The sequence below is a fragment of the Tauraco erythrolophus genome, chromosome 25 (assembly GCF_009769465.1).
Source record: "Tauraco erythrolophus isolate bTauEry1 chromosome 25, bTauEry1.pri, whole genome shotgun sequence".
NCBI classification, from domain to species: Eukaryota; Metazoa; Chordata; class Aves; order Musophagiformes; family Musophagidae; genus Tauraco; species Tauraco erythrolophus.
The window spans coordinates 180,525-204,299 of NC_141489.1; the positions used below are offsets into that span (position 1 = coordinate 180,525).

Genomic DNA, 23,775 nt, shown 5'->3' on the forward strand with positions numbered 1-23,775 from the left:
GCAGCAGACACGCACTTCCGCCGCTGCACCGCAGCTCCCACAATGCGCCGCGCCAGTCCCTGCGCACTCCGCTGAAATGCGTGCGGCGGGGGTCACGCGGCAGCGGCACAGCCAATCAGCCGTGCTCTTTCCCGCCCCGCCCCGCCGTGGGAGGAGCGGGAGCGTCACGCGACAGGAAGGAGCAAATAAAAGGACGCTTCTCGGGTCACGTGCTGCGGCTTGGCCGTGGGATTGGCTGTTTGTGCGCGCGGTGTTCTGGGCTGGCGGAAAGGGCGCGAAATGCGGGGCAGCTGCTGAGGGCGGCGAGCGGCCGCCGCTCGCTTCTGCCGCGGCCCCGGCCCCGGCCCCGGCCCCGGCCGGCTCTCCCCGCGGCGGGGCCGCGTCACTTCGTTCCGGCCGGCGCCGGCGCTGGCGCTGTGCCGCAGTGCCCGTCCCTGCCCGGAGGCTGAGTGTTTTCTCTTCGTTCTCTCTTCGTTCCCCAGCCTTTCGGCGCGGCCTGCAGGGCCCCGCCTGCCCTGGCTGGCGCGGGCAGCTCCCCAAGCCCTCTGTAAGCGCGCCTGCTCTCTCCTTTTCGTCCTTTTCCGCCTGGAAAGCTCCTTTTTCCCGCTGTTATGCGTTTGTTTCCTTTTCTGCCGAATTCTGCTCTGCAAACCCTTCCAGTTTGTCCTGGCGACTAAGAGAGGCTTGTCAGGCTTTAGCTCTTAGAGTGAAAACTCCGTGCGCGCTATAAAGCCCCACTCCAGAAGGAGCAGCTGAGTGTTCGATACTGGTCCGCGTGCTACAGAAAAGCCATACAGGAGAAAACACGGTCACGGAGTGCAACAGATCTGAAACAAAACTGATTACTTTTTTTTTTTTTTCTGTAGAGTATTTTTGGATGCAATGGACTTCTCCATGATTGCTGTTGGAGATGTGCAAAATGTGCTTTCAGCCATGCAAAAGAACTTGGAGTGTCCAATCTGGTAAGCCAAGAGAATAATGTGAACTCTGTATTAGGATAGGGAAATTAGTCTTTTGGTTTTTCTCTTTCTTTTCAAATGCTTTGTCAATTTTATGGATTATCAGAAACTAAAAGAACTCTATTTTAAGGCTAAGAGTATTGTTGTTTTGTAAGGCTTAAGTGAGAAAGTGCAAGACAGAACCTGTATTTTGCTCTTATGTTATAGTAAACTTTGCTTTTCTATTACAACCTAAATGTGTCAGTCCTTTATCCAGTTAAGAAAAACATGTAGCTGATTGAATTAGAGTATTGTTTGTAAAGCAGCCGGGATTGTTGTCCTTTGTCTCTAAAAGGTTCACTTACCTCAATCGAGGTCTGTAGTTGTTCAATGCAAACAAATGCTGAAATAGCGTAGATTCTAGTTAAAGCCTTGATACCTAGGCTGTCTGGTAAGCTTTTGAAAGATTCTGGCTTCCATTGACTCAAATGGCTCAAGTTTTTTTTTGCCTATGGTGGCAGATGTTTTTAAATCATTATATTTTAAATCCATTTGGAAAGGCTTTACTGCCATTGGAAAACCAAAATAATTTCTGTGTTGATAATAACATCTTTACAAAGGCACAGAGCAGAAAGCACAGAATGTCTGTAGTGGTACACAGAAAAAAACTTGCATGCAAACTTTTCTGAAAAGGCAGCATGGTTTTTGCTGAGGTATCGCCATTGGCGGATAAAGATTGTAAAGAGCTAGTAGGTGTGTACGTATGACATAATGACAGTATTTGTTACTGTACCTGGTTCTCAAATGAAAAATTGTCAAATGTGTCCTACTTCTCTTCCCCACCAAGATTTTATTTTTTTTTAAGTTGAGAAAAGTGGCTATATTTCTGAATCGTATTTTGTTGTTCCTATTATATCTGTAACTTCTGTGTTCTTGTTTTCCTTTATTTTTGTAGTTTGGATGTTGTAGAAGAGCCAGTTTCAACAAAATGTGATCACGTATTCTGCAGGTAGGATTGAAAACTTGTAATTGCAATGCTTAGTCTATTTGTTCTTATTCTCCATGTCTACTTCTTTAGTGGTGATGATGTATACTGTGTTTTGATAACTTAATATGTAGCTATTTTAGGGGCAAAATCAGTTCTGAATAAGAAATACCTGCAGTTTCACAGGTGTGTCAGAAGAAATTGATTAATTCATTGTAATACCTGAACAAGAATGCAGGCATTCAACTTAATAGTGAAGGATTCCTACTAAGTGGTGCATGCCTAGGCTCAGTTCTAAAGAAAATAAAGTCCTCCCTTTTGTTACCATTGTGATTATTCTTTATTCCTAGGTTCTGCATGTTCCAACTCCTCAGCAAAAAGAAAAAAGGTGTGATACAGTGTCCTCTGTGCAAGACTGAAGTTACCAAGAGGTAATGCGTTTTTGCAAGTGGGCTTGAAGATAAGAAGCTTGAGCTCTAAGGACAAGTTAATCATTATCTTAAAAATGTTTTAGCAGAAGACTGAAATAACCAAAAGGTGGTTATGAAGTAAACTCTCAGTTTTGAAAGGAGTTAAGTCTTTAGTGCCTTACCTCGATATAAACTTTTTCAAGTGATCACAGGTGGAGACACCATTCTTAACAAATATTTGTGCTATCAAGTATAGACTGTATTATTGTTCAGTCCGTACAACTAGTTTCTCTATGCCAATCCTATGCGAGGAACGTGCGAAATTTTAATTTTGTGATAGTTGTAATTCCTGCAGAAATAGTTGTTTTGGGGAATTGTGGTGTTATTTCTTGGTGACAATTTCTCTTTGTCTCATCTTCCGTTTTGGAGTTTTAATCCTTTTTTGTTCAGCCTAAATTCCAGGAGAACTATTAATATAGTTGACCCATATGTTTGTCTTGAAACAACTCATGTGGTGATGTTATTTCAGAAGTCTGAAAGAAAATTCCAGATTTAAGCAACTAATTGAAGGATTGTTGGAAACTATCCATGCGTTTGAGCTTGACACTGGAATAAAGTGTAAGTGTTGTCAATGTATACCCCTCACTTTTTTAAAATAACATGTTGACGTTTGTATCATAATTATTTGCAGGGTACCTAATTTACTGTGCAGTACTCAGTACAGGAAGAATTATCAAAAGTTTTTTCTTAGATGTAGAAGCCAAAGTTCCATTAAGTTGCCAAGGTTTTCCTGCAATAACCTCTCGAACAGTCAAGGTTGTTACTGTCCATTTGACGACTTCAATCTTATTTTCAGTTCCTGAAATATGGCTGAACGTGTATCAAATAATCTTTAATCTATAACTGTGTGACAAAGTCTTGCTCTTGATTATGCCCAACCTTGCAGCTTTAGCTTCTTAGACAGTCTTAGAGCCTGAATTAGCCAGTGCTACAACAGTGTATGTGAACTTCTCCCATTCAGGTATATCCTTCTGGAACTCAAATTTATCCTTTCTAGTACTCAGTGCCTTGTAAAAGGTATTGGCAAGTCAGATACATGCTTGTTTATATTTTGAGAAACAAGATGTTGTCGGGGGTGGGTGGTGGTTTGTGGATATTGGTTTGTTTGTTTTTTTCTTTGTATATTGTGCTTAAAACCTAGACTTTCTTTTCAAATTCTTTTCAACTTGTTCAGTCATTCTAAAATCACTAGTGTTACATCCTGTTCTTGCTAGATTATCCACATAAGCAAAATTGGTTGGGAAAATTAGCTGGCAAGTTCAAGATTTTACTTAATACTTGAAGAGTACTCATAAAGAACAATCAGACTAATAATTCAAACGGACTCAGGGTTGTATTTCAACTGTATATGTGCTAGTTGCATAAGCTCTATGCAAGGCTGTTTTAATAATATATAATACCTGTTGTCACACTCAGTGTAAGAAAACATTTTTGCTTTTTTTTCCTATTGACACTTTTCAGTTTTAAACAGTCGTCACTTTCCTAAAACATCCGCAGAAGCCATTGCTGCTGAGTTGATGTGTAAAGAAAGTTCTGTCATCCAAAGTAAGGGCTTCAGAAACAGGAAAAAAAGTGCTACAGAAAATGGGCAAGAAAACTGCACCTTGGTATTTTTTTTTTCCCAAATTTATTTTTGTGGTTAGTTTAGTGGTTTATTTGGAATGTGTATATATGCATTTACATAAATTAATGGAACAGGAGATTTTTGGGTTGCTTCCAGATCACTGTTTGACTTGAATATTACTCTGTACAAGGACATATAAATATTTTGTCTTCTTAACCTACTTTAAAAAGTTGCTTGCATAAAATGACTTAAACTTAAAAGATAATATTGCTGTAATATATTGCTATTGAAGCTAGGATTGAAAGCTTTTTTGTACTGCTTGTTGAATGAGACTGTCTAACTGTTGGTAGGCTTTTTACATTTTTAGTGGTGAGACCATGAATGTGTCTTAAGAATTCTTAAGACAGGACCCGACTTAGGGTGATTGCTGTGTGTATGATTTTGTCCATGGTATGTTGTTTCGTGTCTCATCTGCTCAATGCTGAATAGAATGTTAAGGAAGATAAAACTTTTAATAATTTGAGCTGTTGAATGTGTGATAATTGTTTCTATTAACACATTCCATTACTGGTATCAATATGATAAATTACATGTGTTGGACTTTTGTATAGAGGCTGCCAATTTAAAAACTTCGTTTATATGTATTAGCTCCCCCCTGCTGTAGTTTAAATAATTACTACTTATTTTTGGTAATAGCTTACCGTTATAAACAAGTATTCTTTTCTCTTCTCCTGTCAGCAGGAAGCTAATGTGGATACACAGCTTACAGATACCAGGGTCAAAAGGTGTCCCCTAAGAAACAAAACCCAGAAATGCGACTCCAAAAAGGGATTTATATTGAGTTTGGTAAGATCTGTTGTAGATCCACACTACTTGAGTTTATGTATAGTGCTTGCAAAGTAGTGAAAGTGATGAAGTTCAAAGTTTTTATAAACACTTATTTCTCCTTAACACTCAGAATGAGAACAAAGGGACAAATGATGAACAATTCAAAGTTGGTAAATCAAAGGCTTTTTAATGTAATTTATTATATTGTAGGAAAAAAACTGCTTCTGTAGTAAACATTTATGGGTTGGTGTACAAGATCCAAAGAAGAAAAGATGCTTACAGATGTGAAAAAGTTATAGTTGTTATAATTGATGATAACTACTGTTTTCTAAAGAACATTAAGCCTTGTCATCAGTGTCTGAGGCTTGAGTTAATAACCAGAGATAAGAATGAAATCTAATCGGGAAAAGAATGTTTCATTTGTCTATCCTAGCTTTTCAGAACTTCCTTTTTATCTCGTGCTGACTGCTGCAAGAAACAAGATGGGTGCTGTGCATAGTTTATTTTCCCTCTATTCCTTCAAGGAAGGAATTGCTCCTTTTAACAGATAGTGTTTATTGCCTCTTTTTTCTTTATTGCTTCTGCCAAGATCAATCAAAGGATCTGAGACAGATATCCAAATATATTGCTCTGACTTCCAGTTCAAAATTCTAAATACTAGCAGCTGTTTCATGTATAAATTTAGAAATTAGAAACTGACTCTTAGCTAATTAACTCTTAGTAGCTCTCTGTTACCAGTCACTGTATTTAAACATAATTTTATGCTGGAGCAATGTAGATATTTATGCACAGAAATCATTATAATTAGGTAAAATACTGCACAATTGAACTTGAATTCATCTGATACAAGTTGAAAGCATCTACCTCGAGAAAGAACTGAGCACGCATGCCTCTGTGGTAATAAGCACTGAATCTGGCAAGTCATCTTTCTCTGAGTCGTTTCAAGCAGAGTAACAGCTGTTTTTTTTTAGGCTCTGATTCATCTGAAGAGCTTTTTAAACAGGCAAGCAATGCTGGGTAAGTAAAGATGATTAAGGATTTCGTGTTTTCTAAAGACAATAGTTCAGTGTTCTTATTCGCATGTTTTAGTTTCTTAGCACAGAACTGATAGAATTCTCCAAGCTGACGAGTGATTTTCAACTTTGATGGCATCGGGGTAGAATGGATAGCTGACTCTCATTTATATGAGAGTTTGTTATATAATATGCTTAAAGCTGTTTTCTAAACATTTTGTTGCTTACACAGACATTAGATCTTCAAGAGAAAAGCATGTACTATGCTTTAGAAAGTGAATGTTAAATTCAGGAATGTGGGAGGGGATCTTTTAAAGAAATGGCCTGAAACTCTGAAGGGATCTGCTTGTGGTGAGTGTCTACCATGCAACCTGACTTCTCCAAAAACAATAGAGAGCAGAGAGCAAAAAGGGAAAATTAAGTATCATCTATTATGTCTGTTGTGGTTTCCTCTGTAATGAAAGTAGTTTTCCCTTCCCAACAGATTAAAAGGCAAAGAAGAGCTTCAGATTTCATCTCAAGAAAAGCTAGAAGAACTTAAGAATGCTGAGAAGGGGACTGAATATTCTTGCAATACACAGCCTGACAAGCTGAGTACTAAAGAAGTAATTCTACCAAGTGTCATAGGTGTGTTTGTTATTTCGGTGACAAAAATGGTAGAGCTTGAAAGACAGAGCACAAGTTAACATTTTGATTTCACATGACTAAATATATGTACTTGCAGTCTTGTATATTGTATTTTGTTGATGCCAACAGCAAGTGACTGTGTAATACAAGACTATACCTGTAGACTAGATACTTAAAACGTGGATGTTTTGTGCACAGGAACAGAAGGCAAAAAAAGTAACTTGAGCAAATGGCAAAAGTTATTCTATTCCATGTAAGCCCTACTATCCCTTGTAGTATAAGCTAAGCCCACTGCCTGGTAATTCATGTAAGAAGTTGGATGAGCATATGTCTCATGTAATTTGATCTTTCTCCCTTTCTCTAGAGCGAGATTTGTGCAGTGTAATATTGTGTTTTGGGAGGAGATAAGAGCAGTTCTTTTAAAACAAAGTAGCCATTAAGCTTGTTATTGTTCTTGTGTGTTTTAAGTAGAGCTTAATAATTTATAATACCTGTAAATCTTCAGGTGAAAGTGATTTCTTGAAGGAAGACTTGAGCAAGAAAAGCACTCAGAGCATCACTGAAAGTGCCAAACCTGGGCAAGTGAATATGACTGAATACCAGAGTTCTCCTTTAAATGTTCTTGCTGCAGACCTACTCACAGAGCAATGTGACAGAATAGGTAATGCCAGTCCCTTAAGGAATGGAACTCAGTGCAATAGTAAAAGCAAAGAGTTTGACTTAAAAGATAGCTTAGAGAGCAGGTTGGATAAAAGCAAGGAAATAGATATTTTTGTACAAAGTGTGGAAGCTGCGGAAATGTATGAACCCGAGAATGATTCTTTCCATGAAAAAGAACTTCCTCTGGAGGAACTACTTCAGCCAGAGACACTTCACTGTGCTACCCTGAATCAAGTCTCTAGGAAGAGACTGAAGCGAAGCATTCAGAAAGTCAATGAATGGTTTTCAAAAAGCAATGAGATTCTGTCTTCCAATTCTTCCCAGCATGATTCTACTGGAGCAACTGATGTTTCAAGTGAAGGAGATACATGTTTATCAGATAAAGATTCCTGTATTTCAGAAAAAACTGACCCTATGGTAGATTCCATGGAAATTGCAGTGGTTGAAGGAAACAAGAGAAGATTAAAACAAACAGCAGATAGCATTAAAGACAAAATATTTGGGAAAACATACAAGAGAGAGAGGAAGTCAAATTTCTCTAATACCTTGAGAGAAATTTTACCTATTACAAAAAGGGAAGATGTAGCTGTTGATGACAAGTGCTTGAATAATTCCAGCAAAGATGGACTAAAACGAAAAAGGAAGGCTGCCCATGTGCTGCAACCTGAGGATTTCATCAAGAAAAAAGATACAGAGGAGGCAGATGGGTGCCCTCAAAGTGTTAACTGGTGCCTTGGAGAAGCTGAAAAAAAAAGATTTGATGAAAGTTCTGCTGTTAATGAGAGTCACCTCTCTGACAAGCCCTGTGATGGGGAGCTAGAACTGAACAACTGTGACCAGAAAAGCACTAAAAAAAGTTCTGCAGCAAAAAGATGCAGGCATTCTACTAGAACCATGTGTGCTCTACAGTTAGTGGTAGACAGAAACTCTGTTTCCCCTGATCCAGCTGAGCCACAGATCGATAGCTATCCAAGCAGCGAAGAACCAAGGAAAGTTGATTCTGAGCAAAGACAAGTCAGGCGCAGCAGACGCCTTCAGCTACTTTCTGAAATGACAAAACAAACAGGAAAAGGAGTAGTAACTAAGGGAGCAAGAAAGTATGACAGTGATCATGAAGGGTCTGTCTCTGGAGTCCAAAGGAATCTGCTAGTTCACGCTTCTGAATGCGAAGACCTGTGTGAGTCCCACAGTGTGTTGACTTACGAGCCACTCACTAATCTGAAGGGTGGTGATCTAGAAGCAAACGAAATGCAGATTAGTCTAAAGAATTCAGCTCATGCTGCAGAAACTGGAAGTCTCTTCAATCCTACTTCATGTCAGCATTCAAATTGTCTTTCCTTTGCACCTGATGCAGGTGCTCAAGAAGGTGAAATACCAGGTAGCCCTTTCCTCCGACAGTCTCCTTCAATGACTGTTGTGCAAATAGCTTCCCACCCAACTGAAGAGGTGATTGAATCATGTACTACTTTTCCCCAGGATAGTGGACGTGATACACAAAATGTTCCAGGGGACTTCAGAACTGAAAAGTTGCCAGCAGCTAAAAATGTTTCTAAGGAAGCTGAAGACAGTGAGTTAGACACACAGTATCTGCGAAATATATTTAGGCATTCAAAACGCCTGTCATTTAGCCTTTATCCTACTCCCATGAAGGCATGTGCAGTAGAAGATGCTGCTTCTGAAGCTTTAAAGATACCGTGTGCTGATCAGGTAGAGAATAAGCATAGCAGGTATTTAAAAACAGAAGACTTGCAAGAAGAGAAAACAACTGCTGAAAGCTTGAGTCGGGTTTGCGAGAAAGAGAGGCATAAGAGCTATGAGTCTGCTTGTGTTAGTCCTGTGACTTGCCTTGTTGGCAACACCGAATGTGTGCGTACAGGGGAACACCCAGAAGATATTCCACACGTTGCAAATCAGGGGAATCTGACACCAATAAGAATGGGTACTGCTAGGACAGAAGACAAAAACAGATCACAAAAAGGAGAGCAGGGAAACGAAAAGACACTGTCAACTGATGACATAGGGGGGATAGCAAGCAAGTTGAGACAGAATCCAATCAAAAGTAGTAGAAGCCAAAGGGATCAGAGTCATACAGAAGAGCACGTTTTCAAAAGAACTGATTTAAACACAGTTGATGAAATATGCTTCAGTTCAGAAAGCAATCAAGTAGGAAAGGCCAAAGTTGTTGACAGCAAAGGACCAATATTACATTTTCAGTCCAGATCAATGATTTGTCCTGCAGCTTGTCAGCAAAGGCCTGCTGAATTCAGCTGTGATGTCATTGGGAAAAAATGTAACAAAAGAAAACAAGTGAAGGGGAATGAAGGACAAGCGACCCAAACTGCTAGCACAGGGATGCCTGAGTGTTTAGTTACAGAGGCTCAAGAAGAACCTCTTAAAGGCAACAGTGACTTTACAGGTTTGTCTGAAACCCCTGATGGCTTACTGTGCTCTGATGATGATATTGAAGAGAACAATAGCTTTTCTGAAACTGATAGGAGAGAGAGATCTGCTGTGTTTGTAAAACGAAGTGACAATGCCCTGGTGAAAGAAATACACAATAGAAATGTATGTTCTAAGCCAAGATCTCAAGGTTTTCAAAGATCTCGAAGAAGAGCACAGAAACTGCAATCTTCAGATGAAGAATCTAGTGAGGATGAAGATTTACCGTGTTTTCAGACATTGATATTTGGCAAATCAGTAAGCACACCTTTGCAGATCCATAAGCAAGTGACTTCTGTGGTAGAGTCTTCCGTAAGTCCCATCACATTGCCTCACAGTGGCAGTCATGACGACAATAATATGCAGAAAATGTCTGAAGCTGCCCTAAGTAATGAGTGTGTTTCACCAAGCCAGGAGTCAGAATTCTCCGTCAACTTGTTTTCTTCCCAGTCCCACATGTCTGAAGAATCAGTTGCTGGAGCACAAGAGCTGAATAAACCTTTAATTCAAGTTCATACATCCAAACAAGTGAGCAATGTGATTGAGAGTAAAGAAACTTTTCAAAGTTGTAATGAAGGGCTGGAGAGAAGCAGAACTAACTTCAAAGATGAATGCCAAGAAGACCCAAACATGGGAGCAAACCTAGGTACAAACCAAGATTTTTATCTCTGCAGCTGTGTTTGTAATGTCATTGCACCTAGGTTCTTGGTGTTTGCATGGGAACTTTGTTCTGTATTTATGTGGTGCTTGCTCTTTTAAAGGAACGCATCAGCCCTAAACAATCAAACAAGAAACCTTCAGTGGTTTATTTCCTAAAAATTAAGTTCTCGCAGTATTCTTTGTTCAGAGCAAAACTGAGTGGACTGGGCACTAGAGGCTGGACTGAGTCTCTCTGGGAATTAATTTTTGAGTGAAATCCTAGCTTTCTTGCAGTGTGATATTTGCATCTACCAGCAAAATTTCATAAAGCCCACTTGAGCCCTTTACCCAGATGAAATGTTTGTTGAAATTGGCTGTAGAATTCTATAGTGCTTATTTTGACCTTTTTGTGGCTTTCATAAATATTTAGGACTCTTTCATCACTATTGAAACACTTCAAGTTCTATTTGCTTTGCCATATGTGTGACAGTGTTCTTCAAAATGTTCACTGAAAGTAGATCTGTGCTTCTAACTTAAGTGTTTTCAAAACTTGTCACTTTATGGTTATAGTTAACGGTTGTCTAAAAGGTCTGTGTGGTAAGAGGTTACGGATAATGATGAGGTTTTTATTTCTTTAACTAACTCAGATTTTCTTCCACCTTCCTCAAGGTGAAGCATCTGAATATGACAGTGAAACAAGTAATGTAGAGGATTCATGTGGAGCGTTCTCTCAGGGTGAAATCCTTACTACACAGGTAAGTGAGTTTATGCACCAAATTCTACAAGTAGTTTGTGTTCTAGGATATAAGCAAGTACCTGAAAGCTGTGAAGTCGGTGTAGTGGGGAGCTGCTTTCATCATAGTTCTGTGTGTCACTAGATCGCTTCCAAGAGCGTAATGAATGAAGAATTGTAGAACTGCTTCTATGCCGTTGTTTGTCCAACTTTGCCTCCCATGGCAACGTGACATTTCAGTGGCCATAACTTGTTCCGTGGCATCGATTGCAACGCTTGATTGTGGCGATGCTGGTTAATGAATCCCCGCACTTGACCAGTGCTGGAAACCTCAGCTTCCTGTAGTAAAGGCTTCAGTGTTAGGAAACATATGATTAGTGATAAGGACTGGATTTGCTACATTGTGACATTTAGGAGCATGGAGACTTGCCTTCTAAGGGCAAAGATTAAACCAAATTATTCCATATTAGAATATAGACATAAGACCCAACAGGCAGTGTCCCATGAAAGGTGTATGCTTTCTCTGCTGTTAATTTTCTGATTACTGCTTAATGACCTGACTTTATATAGTGAGTGATTGGTTTGAGGGTTTTTTGTTGGGTGTTTTGGTTTTTTGGGGGTTTGTTTTGTTTGGTGGGGTTTTTGTTAGTTTCTTTTTTTTAGGATTTTGTCCTCTGTAACTTCAAGGTAAGTCTTACACCAAATCTCTCTTTTCAGCATTAAAAGCCCTATGTCAAAGAGGACTGAATTTCATTTTGTGCTGTATGGGTGGTTCTTCTCTTTACTGCATCAATGCAAAATGTGGTCAACTGACAGGACGTTGCTCCCTGATGTAACTTCTTTGATAGAGATTCTAGGATATGCCTGAGTCGAATGGAATAGTGGCAGTATGGACCGGTGGGCAGTTTTTATCCCGCATGGTGAAAATTCTAGGTTTTTAGAAGGACTCTTTGAAGCCCTGAGGTCTTCTTACAAGGAGGTTATAAGCCATGTTTTTAATAGAGGGTATTGTTTTTTGAGAGAAAAAGTAAGAAAGAGTAGGATGAAATATTTTATTCCTTTTAAACAGTCTTTGGGGCTTTCAGTAATGGTGGAAAGTGCAAAGACTCAATACTTGATGCTCATTATTAAATATTAAGTGACTAGTGCAAACTAATGCATTTGGGGCAAAATAAAGATGTTTGTGCAGACATTTTTTTTTTCCTTTCCTGACTGATTAAACTCTGGTGAGCTGTCTAAACTGAAATAATTTGAATAGCCAAATTACTGGGCAGTTGTTACGGATTTTTTTTCTGCTTTTGACATAGCGTGTGTGCATTATTTGTTGCAATAAAAGCACCACAGTCACCATCTGAACACATGGTAAAAACTAATTCAAAATAATTTTGCTCTTCCTGATTTTCAAGCATTTGTTAAAGAAATTAATCTTACAGTCTCCAACTGAGTTTGCTAACGTTGGCACAATTGTGTATCCTTTGCAGCAGAAGAATGCTATGCAAAATAACCTAAAAAAACTTCAGCAAGAAATGGCTGTACTTGAAGCAGTGCTAAAGCAGCATGGAAGTCAGGACTGTGAATTTTTACCAATCCATGGGAAACTGCCACATTCCAGTAGTGAAGGAACACTTGGAATGGAACAAATGAGACAAGGAAGAGGTAAATGCAATGAAAAACTTTCCCAGCTTTCTTACAAACAGTCGTGTGACTATTACTAGTTCTTTTTTCCCTTCTACTACAAATTGTAGTGTTAATTTAAAATTCTGCTCATGTATCAACTTTATCTAAATCAACTGTTCTGTGAGACGTATATGTTTTATTTATAACTGGTACTGCACTTTAAAAATCCCAGATCTGTGGGGTAATTGTACAAATGGGGCGAGTAGGCCTTGCGGCTCGGGAGCACTAATCCGTGTTGCTGTTCTGTCAGTCCCAGTTGTGCTCTTGTTTCCCTTCCCTGGCACGGGTAAGGGACTGGGAGAGGGGCCGAGCACCCAAGAGGACTTGGCCTCTGTTGCTGTAGTAGGAGTTGTGCTTCAGCGTATCAAGGAGGAAGGCAGAAGGCAGGTTAGGGGTGTATGGGCTGTCAGGAGTGATGCAGTGCAGGTCAGGCTGCTGATGGGCGAGGAGGAGGAGGAGGAGAGTGTCTATAGTGGTGTGTAAGGCCCCTGAACAGGACATGAACACCGAGTTCCTGGTTGGAAAGTGCACAGGGCAGTAAATAAACGGTGGAGAATAGCTCAGTAATCGCCGAAGGCTTAACATCCTGGAATTCAGAGTTATTTAGTGTCTTATCATGCCTTTACCGTGTATAATTTTCACTGTGGGGTCTTTTCTATCTAAATACAAAGTCTTTCATCACTGCTGTGAGTGCTAGTCAAATATCACAAAATGATCTGTACATTGCTTTTGTTCTCCTGAATGACGGCGTTGTACAGTGTGAGGCTTGAGACCTTGAGGTTAACTTCCATCTTAAAAAAAAAAATATATATATAAAAAAGTGAAATTGTCAGCCGATGTGGTGCAGCTACGCCAATAGGTCTCCTGCATGTGTGTTGTCAGACTGTAGTCTGAATCAGGAAATAAATGCCTCTACTGCTTGCAAACAGAGATATAGTAATGTGTTGAGAGGAGTAATAAACAAACTGCACTGAAGAGTGTAAATTTGCCTTTGGGATATTTGATATCCTACTTTTTCCACCTAATGCATAGGTGACATCTTAGTTTTGTAGATGATTTAATATGTGAAATACAATGTAGCTGTTAGCCATGCTCAAATGGCTTTGCATTTTGTGTAGGTTTCTGGCGTGGAACACTTGCCTCTCTGAAGTGTATCTGGATTGAGATTTTAGAGAAATGACCTCTTCCCTAAAGAAACAATTAAGAACAGGTGCTTTTATTTTGCTTATTTAAGAATTATTTTCCTTTTTAAAGAGGCAGAGTCAACCTCGGAAGGAAATTTTGAAAATCATGAATGCAGCAGTTCAAAGGGATTTTCAGCCAATGATCTCCACGTTATGCCAAGTGATTCTCTCAACAGTAAAATCAAAGAGTTAGAAAAAGAAAGGTAAATGGTTTTGGTTTGGTTTATTTTACTTTTATTTCTAATCTTGTATTAGAAAAAAAAGAAGCAAAATAAAGTCTTGAAATAAATATCTCAGCTTTTGAGCAATTACAATAGCTTAGCTGTTGCTACATGGTTCTGATGAAGAGTAAAAAAGGTATTAAAACCAATTTCACTCTCTCAAGGTCTCCAGAACCGTTACTTCCGTCTTCTAAATCCTGTTTGTTAAAGAGACCAGATTTGGAGAAAGGCTCTCAGAGTGACAGTGTTCTGAAGAACAAAGCTCCTTCTGAGAAGACAAAACCTGTGCAGGAAGCAGTGCGAGGACATGGTCAGTGTCAGCTTGAAGCAGGTAACATTTAAGAAGCATTCAACACATTTTGATTTCTGCTTTTTTTCATGTTTTTACATACCAGCAAGATAGAACTTTCTTCTAAATCAAGGATTTAAACTTATATATTCCTGGTCAATTTAAAAAGATGTTACTTCTTGTTTGGTTGGTTTTGTTTGGTAGCCCAACTGTGTAGCTGCCCATCAGGATAGAGTTGGACATTTTGGCAATAATGGGAGTTATCTTTCTCACATATAGATTGATACTTAACAGATATGCCACTAAAAGTGTCACAAGTATTCTAGTGTCTCAGCTATAGATCAGGAAAAAGTAATGATAGAGGCAAAGATGAAGTAATAAACAAATAAGGAGAGGAAGTGACTGCAGCATTTAAACTTCAAAGGTAGCGCAACAGCCTTCTACCATGACTGTGAGAAGGATGAAACTGTTTTGAGGAGTAATTTCTCTTTTCCTTCAGAAAATGCAGATGAGCAGAAATCTGGGACCAGGCTAAATGGTGCATCTGTCTTATCAAATCTCTCTGGAAATGTGACCAGGAATCCAAATAATTCTTCCTCATCTTTAAGGCTTCTTAACCCTGAAACTGCAGAAGCAACAAATAGCTCTGTTGTAGCTCAGAACGCTAAGAAAAGCTGTGCTGAAGAATGTAAATCGGAGAGAAGTGGGTCTTTTCCTCTATCTGTTCTGCACAGTGCAGCTGGGAAAGAAAATGCTACAAGTCCTGTTGGGACTAAAAGGAAAGAAATGTCAATTGTTGCATCAGGTCTGAATCAAAGTGAACATGTAAGTATGTTTCAGAAGTTTCAGAGATCACTTGTTAATCGTTCCTGATTGCCACTACAGTCTTCAACGTAGAGACATCTAAGTATAATGGAAACTGATCTTGCAGGATTTGCAGATCAGTAATACAGCAACCCAAGTCAAACTTTTTCACTCCTAAAAATGTGAAGAATGCTGACTGTAAACAGCACTATTAGACTTAGTGAACTTTGAAGTTTTTAAATGACCACCTACTGTCTAGGGGGAAAATTCATTATTCCAAAGCAAGAGGACTTGATTTCTAGAAAAGCCTTGGGGCTTGGAGGGGAGGGGGCGGGGCTGTTTGGTTGGTTGGTTTCCTTAATGTTCTCAGATGCTGCTCAGATTCTGATCCCTAGTGAGGATTTCTGTAATTAATCAATTCTGAATTGCTAATAAACCTCTGTGTGTGATCTATTTCGTAGAGGATATGGCTTTTGGTTTATAAACTACTGACCAAGAGCTCTTCTTTAGCCTGTCGAATGGTGCTAAAATTATTGACTTTTAAGGAAATGTATATTCTGTATGCTAACACAAATAAAACCATTACTTTAAAGTAACTGTCTTATTATGTGATACTCCTATAAACTGGAGCTGTTGGGGTTTTTAATCTGTTTTGCTAGCTATTAATTTTCTTCACTACTTTTCAGTTGGTGATCCAGAAGTTTGCAAGAAAAACTCAGAGCACTTTATCTAATCACATTACTGAAGGAACAACCCACGTCATAATGAAAACAGGTTTGTTGGGAGCTATGTGAACAAATCCTATATTTGCACACCATATAGAATTTCAACTCTAGACTAACCAGCAAGCAGATACTTCAATAAATTTCAGGAAGTTTGAGAAGAAGGTATTAGGTTTTTCTTCTCTATCATAATTTTTTTGTTTAAACTTGGAAGTCCTTCTTATTTGATTTCACAGAATCAAAGTAAAGGTATATTTTGTTTCCCTGTGTGATTTAAAGTTAATGTTACTTATTTTTTTAATCCAGCTGTTTGGTCACAGTTTTTAAGGCGTATATAGTACATTAACATAAAGTAGTTCAGAACCAACCAAAAAGAAAGCGAGATAGTTCCTAAAGAAATGGGATACAGACATTCTGGAAATAAGATGCTATTTTGGTTTCCGAATTCCTTGCAGGGATTATAAATGCTCTTTCCTTCCACATTTTTGAAATAAACTTATCTTGTATAGAAAACTGTCAGTGGGACTATAACTGATGGTAGTTGATAGTGAAGGTATGCTGCTTCATCATAACTATTATTTGCATGCTTAATTAAGGTACTTAAGTGAGGTTTTGCTCCTTGGTAGAGCTCGAGAATCTCATTATTAAAAGCTTGAAGGAACTCTATAGCAACCTCAGTACAATGCTACAGTTTCAAATTTGACAAATGTGTTCTGAAACAGATAGTATTATATTGGTTTCAGAAAAGCATAGCATTCATCAGTAAAATTAAGTTACTCTATTGCTGTGTCTAGGTGTATTTAAGCTCCCTACTGAACCTACCATCTAGCTTTTAACCAACATTTTCTTAAAAAGCAAAATATTTTCAGCCAAATCTGGGTCTGGGTATGCTATACACTGTGCTTGCATTTTGCTTTGTAGAAGCACTTCTGGCTGGCTCATATTTGGATACAGTCACATAAGCCTCTCTGGCTCTTGAAAACCAATATAGAAAAGGAGCCAGAAAATCCTGTTACTCCAAATCTATGGACTCAATTTTTGCCTTTCTCTCCAGAAAGCGTGTCATAGACACCGTGACCGTATGTTCTTGGAGAGGTAGATTATTCTGTCTTCATACAAATACAAATAGGATAAACTGCCTTCTGAAGCTGTGCCTGTTCTGGTAGAGTAGAAGATGATCTCAAATAGCTAGTCATCTAAAAGTTTAGTCACTGAATCCTACTGTTAGTGTCCTCTGTCTTGACTAGTAGTCATGCTTTTTCTGGCCTCTTTACTGAGTAACTAAAAAAGGGTTCAGAATTTGTACATGTGATTAGTTTCTGATCATTTCCTTCAGTTTAATAGAATCAGGACACTAGAATTTTGGAACCTTTCTATAGATGGTCTTGATATTTTGCTGCTGCACTTAGCAAAAAACCTTTTACTTTTAGATACAAATAACCCAAGCTGTTTTTTTACTAATGACAAAACTGAAAGAGATCTTATTTGTGTTTGCTTTGCAGATAAGGACCTGGTCTGTGAACGGACACTGAAGTACTTCCTGGGTATTGCAGGAAGAAAATGGGTAGTTAGTTATCAGTGTAAGTATAACTTGTTTCGGAGCTAAATAGTCTCTGCCCTTCTACCACAAATGTACTCTGCACTTGTTCCAGTAAAAAAAACCAAAACCAACCAAAACTGATCTTTTCATGTCTTGACATCTGATGTTTTGCAGAGTTTCTTCTAAATACTTTAAAATAGATAATAATTAAATAAAAATAAACCTCAAACAGCAACATCAAGCTTCTTTCTCTTCTGAATACTTTTCCTGCTTTCAGATAACCACATTGGATTGCTCCCCACCCAGACAAAAACTTTTCCTCCTTCTTAATTGAAATCTTTGAGATGCATGGCATCAGTTAGTGCAAAATTAGTATTATTTATAAAAGGTAAAGTTCTTCAAGTTCTTTCAGGCATCATCCTGCATCAGTTTCCCTTAGTACAAATACCTTCAATGTAATATAGCAGTGAAGTCACTCTTGGAAGTGGAAGAACAATTTTGCTCGATAAAATTACTTGTCCTGTTCTGATCTTTTTATCTAGGGGTAATTCAGTCTTTCAGAGAAGGAAGGATACTGGATGAGGTAGGTGAAATGCCAAATGTGTAAGTAATGCTGTTACATTGATAGACTTATTAGTCAGATATTGTCTAAATGTTTAATATATGGAAATTTGCCTTTGAAAACTGGGACTCTAGTTTTACCAAATGCTGGGACCAAAAGCCACGCTTAGGTTATATGTATTCATTGTTCTTGAAGACATAATGGATCCCTATTACTTTTTAGAACATGTTGTAGGAATATTTTTTTATAAGTGTTCCTACTGATATTGATGGATTACAGCATAGAGGAAAAAAATGTATTGTTTGCTTAAGGAAATAATGTTGGAATGTAGCTATATACATTGTTTTGGTTTGTTTTGGTTTTAAACTTTAGAATAGCCAACTACTGAAAACTGATTCCAGCATTTACTACCTTTTCTATTAGAAATTGCTTATTTGATATGACCCTGATTTAGGTGGATTTCTGTATTCCTGGGTGGTATTTGGATTTTCATTCTCTAGTACAGATTTTTGGAGAATGTCATATTAGTGACACAATATGGATTTCTTATATTTAATAAGAAGAAATACCTGCTTTCTGGTATGAAATCTATATGACCTTTTGTCAAGCCAAGGGCGAAGAAGAAAAATCTTAGCCCCAAAAAGGCCCTAGGAAGGGGTATTAAAGGCCCTTCTGTGCTTGGGGTGAAAGGGGGAAGTTGCTACAGTCTTGACTGGGAATACTGGAACATGGGATGACAGCTGTTAACATTGTCATACGCTCTCACATTGCTTTAAGCAAGGAGAAGAGCCTTCAGTTATAATAAAAACTATTTTTTTTCCAAGTAAACTGAAAATATGCAACTATTCTTCATACTCCTGTAGCAGGTTACACTGTATTGAAGTTTTGGAGATGTTTCAAGAAAGTGTTGGAGAAATGGGAGCTTGAGTCAGATGTAGGCCTGAAATTATCGAATGCAGCACTGTGTTTGTTTTTAATCTATATACTAAGTGAATGCCTTGAAATAAAATAGATGTTGAAGGTCTAGAGGGTATGTACTGGATTACTAGATGATCTTTGAGTTCCTTTCCAACCCTAACCATTCTATGTACTGATAATTAATTTCTATCAAATGAGTCTTTACTGATAACTTACTTGTAGTCTTGGAGTGTGCTCTTTCTTTTATACAATTTGCTAGGCTACTTTACGGTTTACTATAATTTGTTTCTTTAAAAATTATCTGATGTTGCAGGGGTTTCGTTACTGCTCTGCATTTTTCTCGAAAAGCCTTTTAACTAATTTTCTGCACATGCTTAATTGTAAGGTTTCCGGTTCTGAAATCTGACAACTTCTTCCTGTTGTGATGCAGAACTCAGACCAGGATAGTGTTCTCAGTCTCTAAATTCTGATTGCTTGTTTATGTTGTGTTCCAGGAGAACTTTGAAGTTAGAGGAGATGTAATCAATGGGAGAAACCACCAAGGTCCTAAGAGGGCTAGACAGTCTCTGACTGAAAAGGTATAAGCACATCAGGGATGAAAATCCTGTCCTGCTGTGACTGTTTCAGATATGTGGCTGTGCCAACTGAATATCTGGAACTTCTTCCAATTTCTCTGCTGTTCTGTATATGCAGAGTTGTACAAATTAAGCATTTTTATACCCGAAAGGTGAGCTCTGTCAGCAGCAGAGCAGATACACTCGAGCGACTCGCTATGCTTAGAGTGAATGTTATCTTTTTGTAACATTGGTATAGGACAGCATAGGGTTGGGGTTTTTTGTTATATTCTTTTAATTTTTAAGTTACAAAGAGCTTCAGATATACTTTGTGAAACAGCGATAGCTTGATAACCAGTCCTAGAAGTGCGATGAAACCAGCAAAGTAAGTGTTGTCCTTTAAAGATACCATATGTGCTCTGTTAACATCTTCCTTGGTTTTCAGATTTTTAAAGACTTCGAGATCTGTTGCTATGGACCTTTCACTGATATGACTACAGGTATGTCATTTTAGTGGAATTAAATCAACTCTTAGCATAAAAAAAATTTGCAGGGGATCATGTGCATTCACCAGAGTTTTACCTTTTACCTCTTCTTGGATGATTTTATACCTCTCTTGATCTGAAACTTTCAAAATCCCTACACGTGGTATAGTGAGGTAAAGAACTTTATCCAGTTCTATCTCCAGATACAGTGTTCTTGTCTGTTTGGATGTCCTCGGAGAACTACTCTGGCAATTTTGCTGTGTCTCTAAACAGGCCTTTTATCTAGTTTGTCTCCGATTCTGTAGCAATGAAGGAAGAGCATTAATATCATGCTGCCTGGGAATTGCTTTAGATGCTAGTGAAGGCTTGTATTTGAGCACTTTTCCTTCTTAGTAAACAGTTCCTAAGTGGTGTTTTTCTAGCAGTTGACACATTCTCAGTGTAATCTCCCTAACAGCAGATGTTAGAAGTGAAACACACAACAAAGCCAGATGTTTATATGCTAAGGAAAAGTTGGGCACAATAGCTTCTTTTTGTTAGTTTGGAATTGAAAAAAGTATAGTAGATGTTTCGAAAATTTAAGCTAGAAATTTTCTACTTACCATATTTGCACCTCTCTTCCCATTTTTGTGGCATATTCAGCCAGTACTTTCCGATTTGTCCAATATAACTTTATTTTTGACTGGGTGAAATATCTTCACATCTCTTGACATTTACAGTAATTACAGAGGATGCAGTACTTTCACCTGCTGCCGTGATCATTAATTATGGCTCTTACACTTGAGAGACTTATCTTCACTATCAATTCAATAAATTGGTGGAAATTAAATACTTTGTTTACTTTTGTTAATGAGAGAGAATCACAGTTCTAACTTCTGATTTTTTAGTTTTAATTTCATGTCTTACGTCCTTATGATAAGAGTAAATAAATTGTCAGTGACTTTCTCTTTAGGTTTTGGGCATGCAGTGTTTTGCGTTTTCAGGGTTTTTCTGTTTTGTTTAGTCCTGACTAGAGAGTGAAGGAAGAGTGAGTTAATGTTCCTCAGCAGGCTAGAAAGTGAAAGGACTTGGCTTACGTTTCTTTCAAATGATGATAGTTTATATCTTGGAACAAACACATGAGGGCTTAGGGAATAGTATCAGTTTCAGTGTGATATAAAACATTGAAGTAATAGTCTGTTTATCTGATTTCTTCAGAACATCTAGAATGGATGGTGGAGCTTTGTGGTGCCTCTGTAGTGAAGCAACTTCATCTGTTCACACACAAAACAGTAAGTGCTAGTGAATGATAGGCTTGACATGGTGAATGGTCTGTAGTTGTGTAGTACACAACGTGCTGAAACGTCACGTGGGCTTGTCAAAGGCTGCTGCACACGGGGGTGTCACAGAGCTGCCTGCCCAGCAATGATTCCAAACTGCACGGCAGCAGTTCTTGTGTTCGAGGCTCTGGCCACTGTCTTAGAAGACAGGCTGACTTGTGGTGCAAAACTGCTCAGTGCTCTGTCTGCCTGTAGGCCAGATAGCTGATCTGTCTTAAATCAACACAGCCTCACTTTCCAGCACAAAAAGCCTTTAGTGCTTTGACTTAGTCATAGCGTTCCTGGAGAGAAATCGCAGAAAAATCTTAGGAACTAATGTCTTTCTGCCTTTACTACCACTTCTTAAAGTCCTCTCTGAAGTGATGCACTGACACAGGGTTAGCCCAGTTACTGCTCTCTGCAAATACGTGTGAGTGATTTAATGACAGACAGATTAACAGTAGCATTTTTATTTTCTTATATTGAAATCCTAGAATTCTACTGCTGTTGTGGTTGTCCAGCCAGATGCTTGGATGGAAAACACAGATTATAGAGGTAAAACGACACGCTGTCATGGGCTGTTTTATGATACGCATTAAGTGTCTTTATCACCTCAGTCCTTTTAACAGTTAAGTATCAGAGTGCTTTGTAAAGGAATCAAAATAACATTCTACTGCTTGTGGAGGTGTATCTTGAAAGAAAAATTGGAAGGACAAGATATATTATTTCAAGAATCAGCAATAGAGTCTAGCAGGCAAATCCTGTTCTTGACTCAGTTGTCCTGCATATCGTCAGCTTTACAGAAATTTTTCTGACTGGAGATAGTTTCTAAAGGTGGGGAAATGTGCCCTTGGAGGACTAGTAAGATCTAGGAGAAAGCCTCAGATGGGACAAGATTCTCTTGGTCTGGAAGAATAGCTAGCTACAAAGTGTTAACTGATACAGCTCTGCCTTTTTTTTTTTAATCAAAATGCTCCAGCAAAACTATGAGACTTTGAAAGCACAAGTGTTCCAGACTGGCTTACTTTTAAATGAGACAGTGAGAGTTAGTTAAGGGATGAGCAAGAGCTAGTTAGGCTGCAGTGGAGTTCAACAAAAAATGGAGCAGGAGGATGATGTAAAACCAGCTGTTTCCATGGCACTGGGAAAATGAGAAATTAAATAAAAAGATCCTGAAATGGTGAAGAACAGTCTGGGAGCACCTCAGTAATTTTCTGTTGCTTCTCTCTTAATGAGACTCATTGCTTGCCACATCCTCAGTATGCCTGAGCAAACGGTAACTGAGACTCCGTCACTGAGGTCCTAAATGAAAAGAGAGCAAGGACTGCACTCTGCTTTTAGTGTTTATTCTGTGGCGTTCAAAACATCCTGCCTGACCATTTGCTAAACAGCTCTTCTTTTTTGGAGCAGCAATATTACCTGCATTGCTCAAAGGAGTAGTAGTACCACATCACTGGTTTCAGACTCTTGGGTTTTATCAAGGCCTTTACAATGTCAAAGATAAAGCCAACAGCTTAATCTGAAAGACACCAGTAAGCTCACCTTAAGCTTGCTTTGACTCGTTGGTAACAGTTTTATCATTTGTGTCTGTCTTACAGCAATCCAGCACAAGAACAGTGTTGCCACGGTGACTCGAGAGTGGGTGTTGGACAGTGTTGCTTGCTATGAGTGCCAGGAGTTGGCTGCTTACCTGGTGTCCTGAGGGTGATCGGCAGCTCTTCTGCCATTGCTCAGAAATTCTCCTTAGTGCTGATGGTTGGGTAATTATTCTAAGGGCTGAGAATTTTTAAGTCACTTACGCAGACATCATGTGCACGTAGTGTTCTTCTTCAGAGTAAAATAAGTACGTTTTAGCAATAAAGTTACTTAAACAACATTACCATATAAAGATGGAATTACCCACTGTTCTTTAAAGATTATAATTTCTAATTTCAAAATAGTCCTTTAAATTAATGTAAAACAAATTTTAAAAGTTAGAAAAATGTAGAACGTGGCCTCCTCAGAGAAACAGTGAGGTATTAGTTACCATTGCAGCCAGTTCCTGTTTACATACTTGAGGACATTTTGGAGACAGTCATTTAAAAGAGCAGTATTGCACTGAGGGCTTGAATTGAAACGTCCTTGCCCTCCTGAGTAACCTCTGTATTTTCATTTTGCATAAATACATACCCTGAATGAGGGTGTATGCCAATACAAGCGAATATTATTCTGTGATTACTAATGCATTGGCCTGGTTAATCTTAGGCCATGGATTATAGTTGTGTTGAACACTCTCCAGACAGCTATCCTTTTGTATATAGAAGTGCCAACTTGTTCTAAGCAGGAAAATCATCCCCAAGTACAGCCCCTGAAAAGCCAACACTTGATTTGCAATGTAAACTCGTCCTTAAAACCACAAGTCTGTACCAGTCTTGTGTCAGCCTTATTTCTGAGAAGTGTTTGTGGCACCTGTGAGGAGATAATAAATAGATGCACTTAAGTATCCCAGTGACCTACAATTGACCATATAAGAATCTGCTTCTAATAGTCCCTGCCTGCAAAATGAGACTGCAGAGAAAATAAATTGCTTTTTATGGAAGATATGTTGCTTGTTTCTGTTGCCAAGCAATTCAACTTCATAAATAA

General features: G+C 38.6%; 1 protein-coding gene across 1 annotated transcript; it reads left to right on the forward strand.

Annotated features, from left to right (window-relative positions):
* The first annotated feature begins 882 nt into the window (after nucleotides 1–882).
* On the forward strand, nucleotides 883–23,010 carry BRCA1 (BRCA1 DNA repair associated). Its single transcript, XM_086626685.1, is given in 23 exon segments — nucleotides 883–962; nucleotides 1,894–1,947; nucleotides 2,274–2,354; nucleotides 2,863–2,951; nucleotides 3,855–4,000; nucleotides 4,696–4,774; nucleotides 4,777–4,803; nucleotides 5,757–5,802; nucleotides 6,283–6,425; nucleotides 6,931–10,170; nucleotides 10,833–10,918; nucleotides 12,378–12,552; nucleotides 13,828–13,960; nucleotides 14,143–14,309; nucleotides 14,767–15,092; nucleotides 15,758–15,845; nucleotides 17,296–17,373; nucleotides 17,876–17,916; nucleotides 19,308–19,391; nucleotides 19,813–19,867; nucleotides 21,050–21,123; nucleotides 21,645–21,705; nucleotides 22,749–23,010. Coding segments are annotated over 23 exon segments (5,457 nt in total). The 3' UTR covers nucleotides 22,853–23,010.
* Nucleotides 23,011–23,775: the final 765 nt, after the last annotated feature.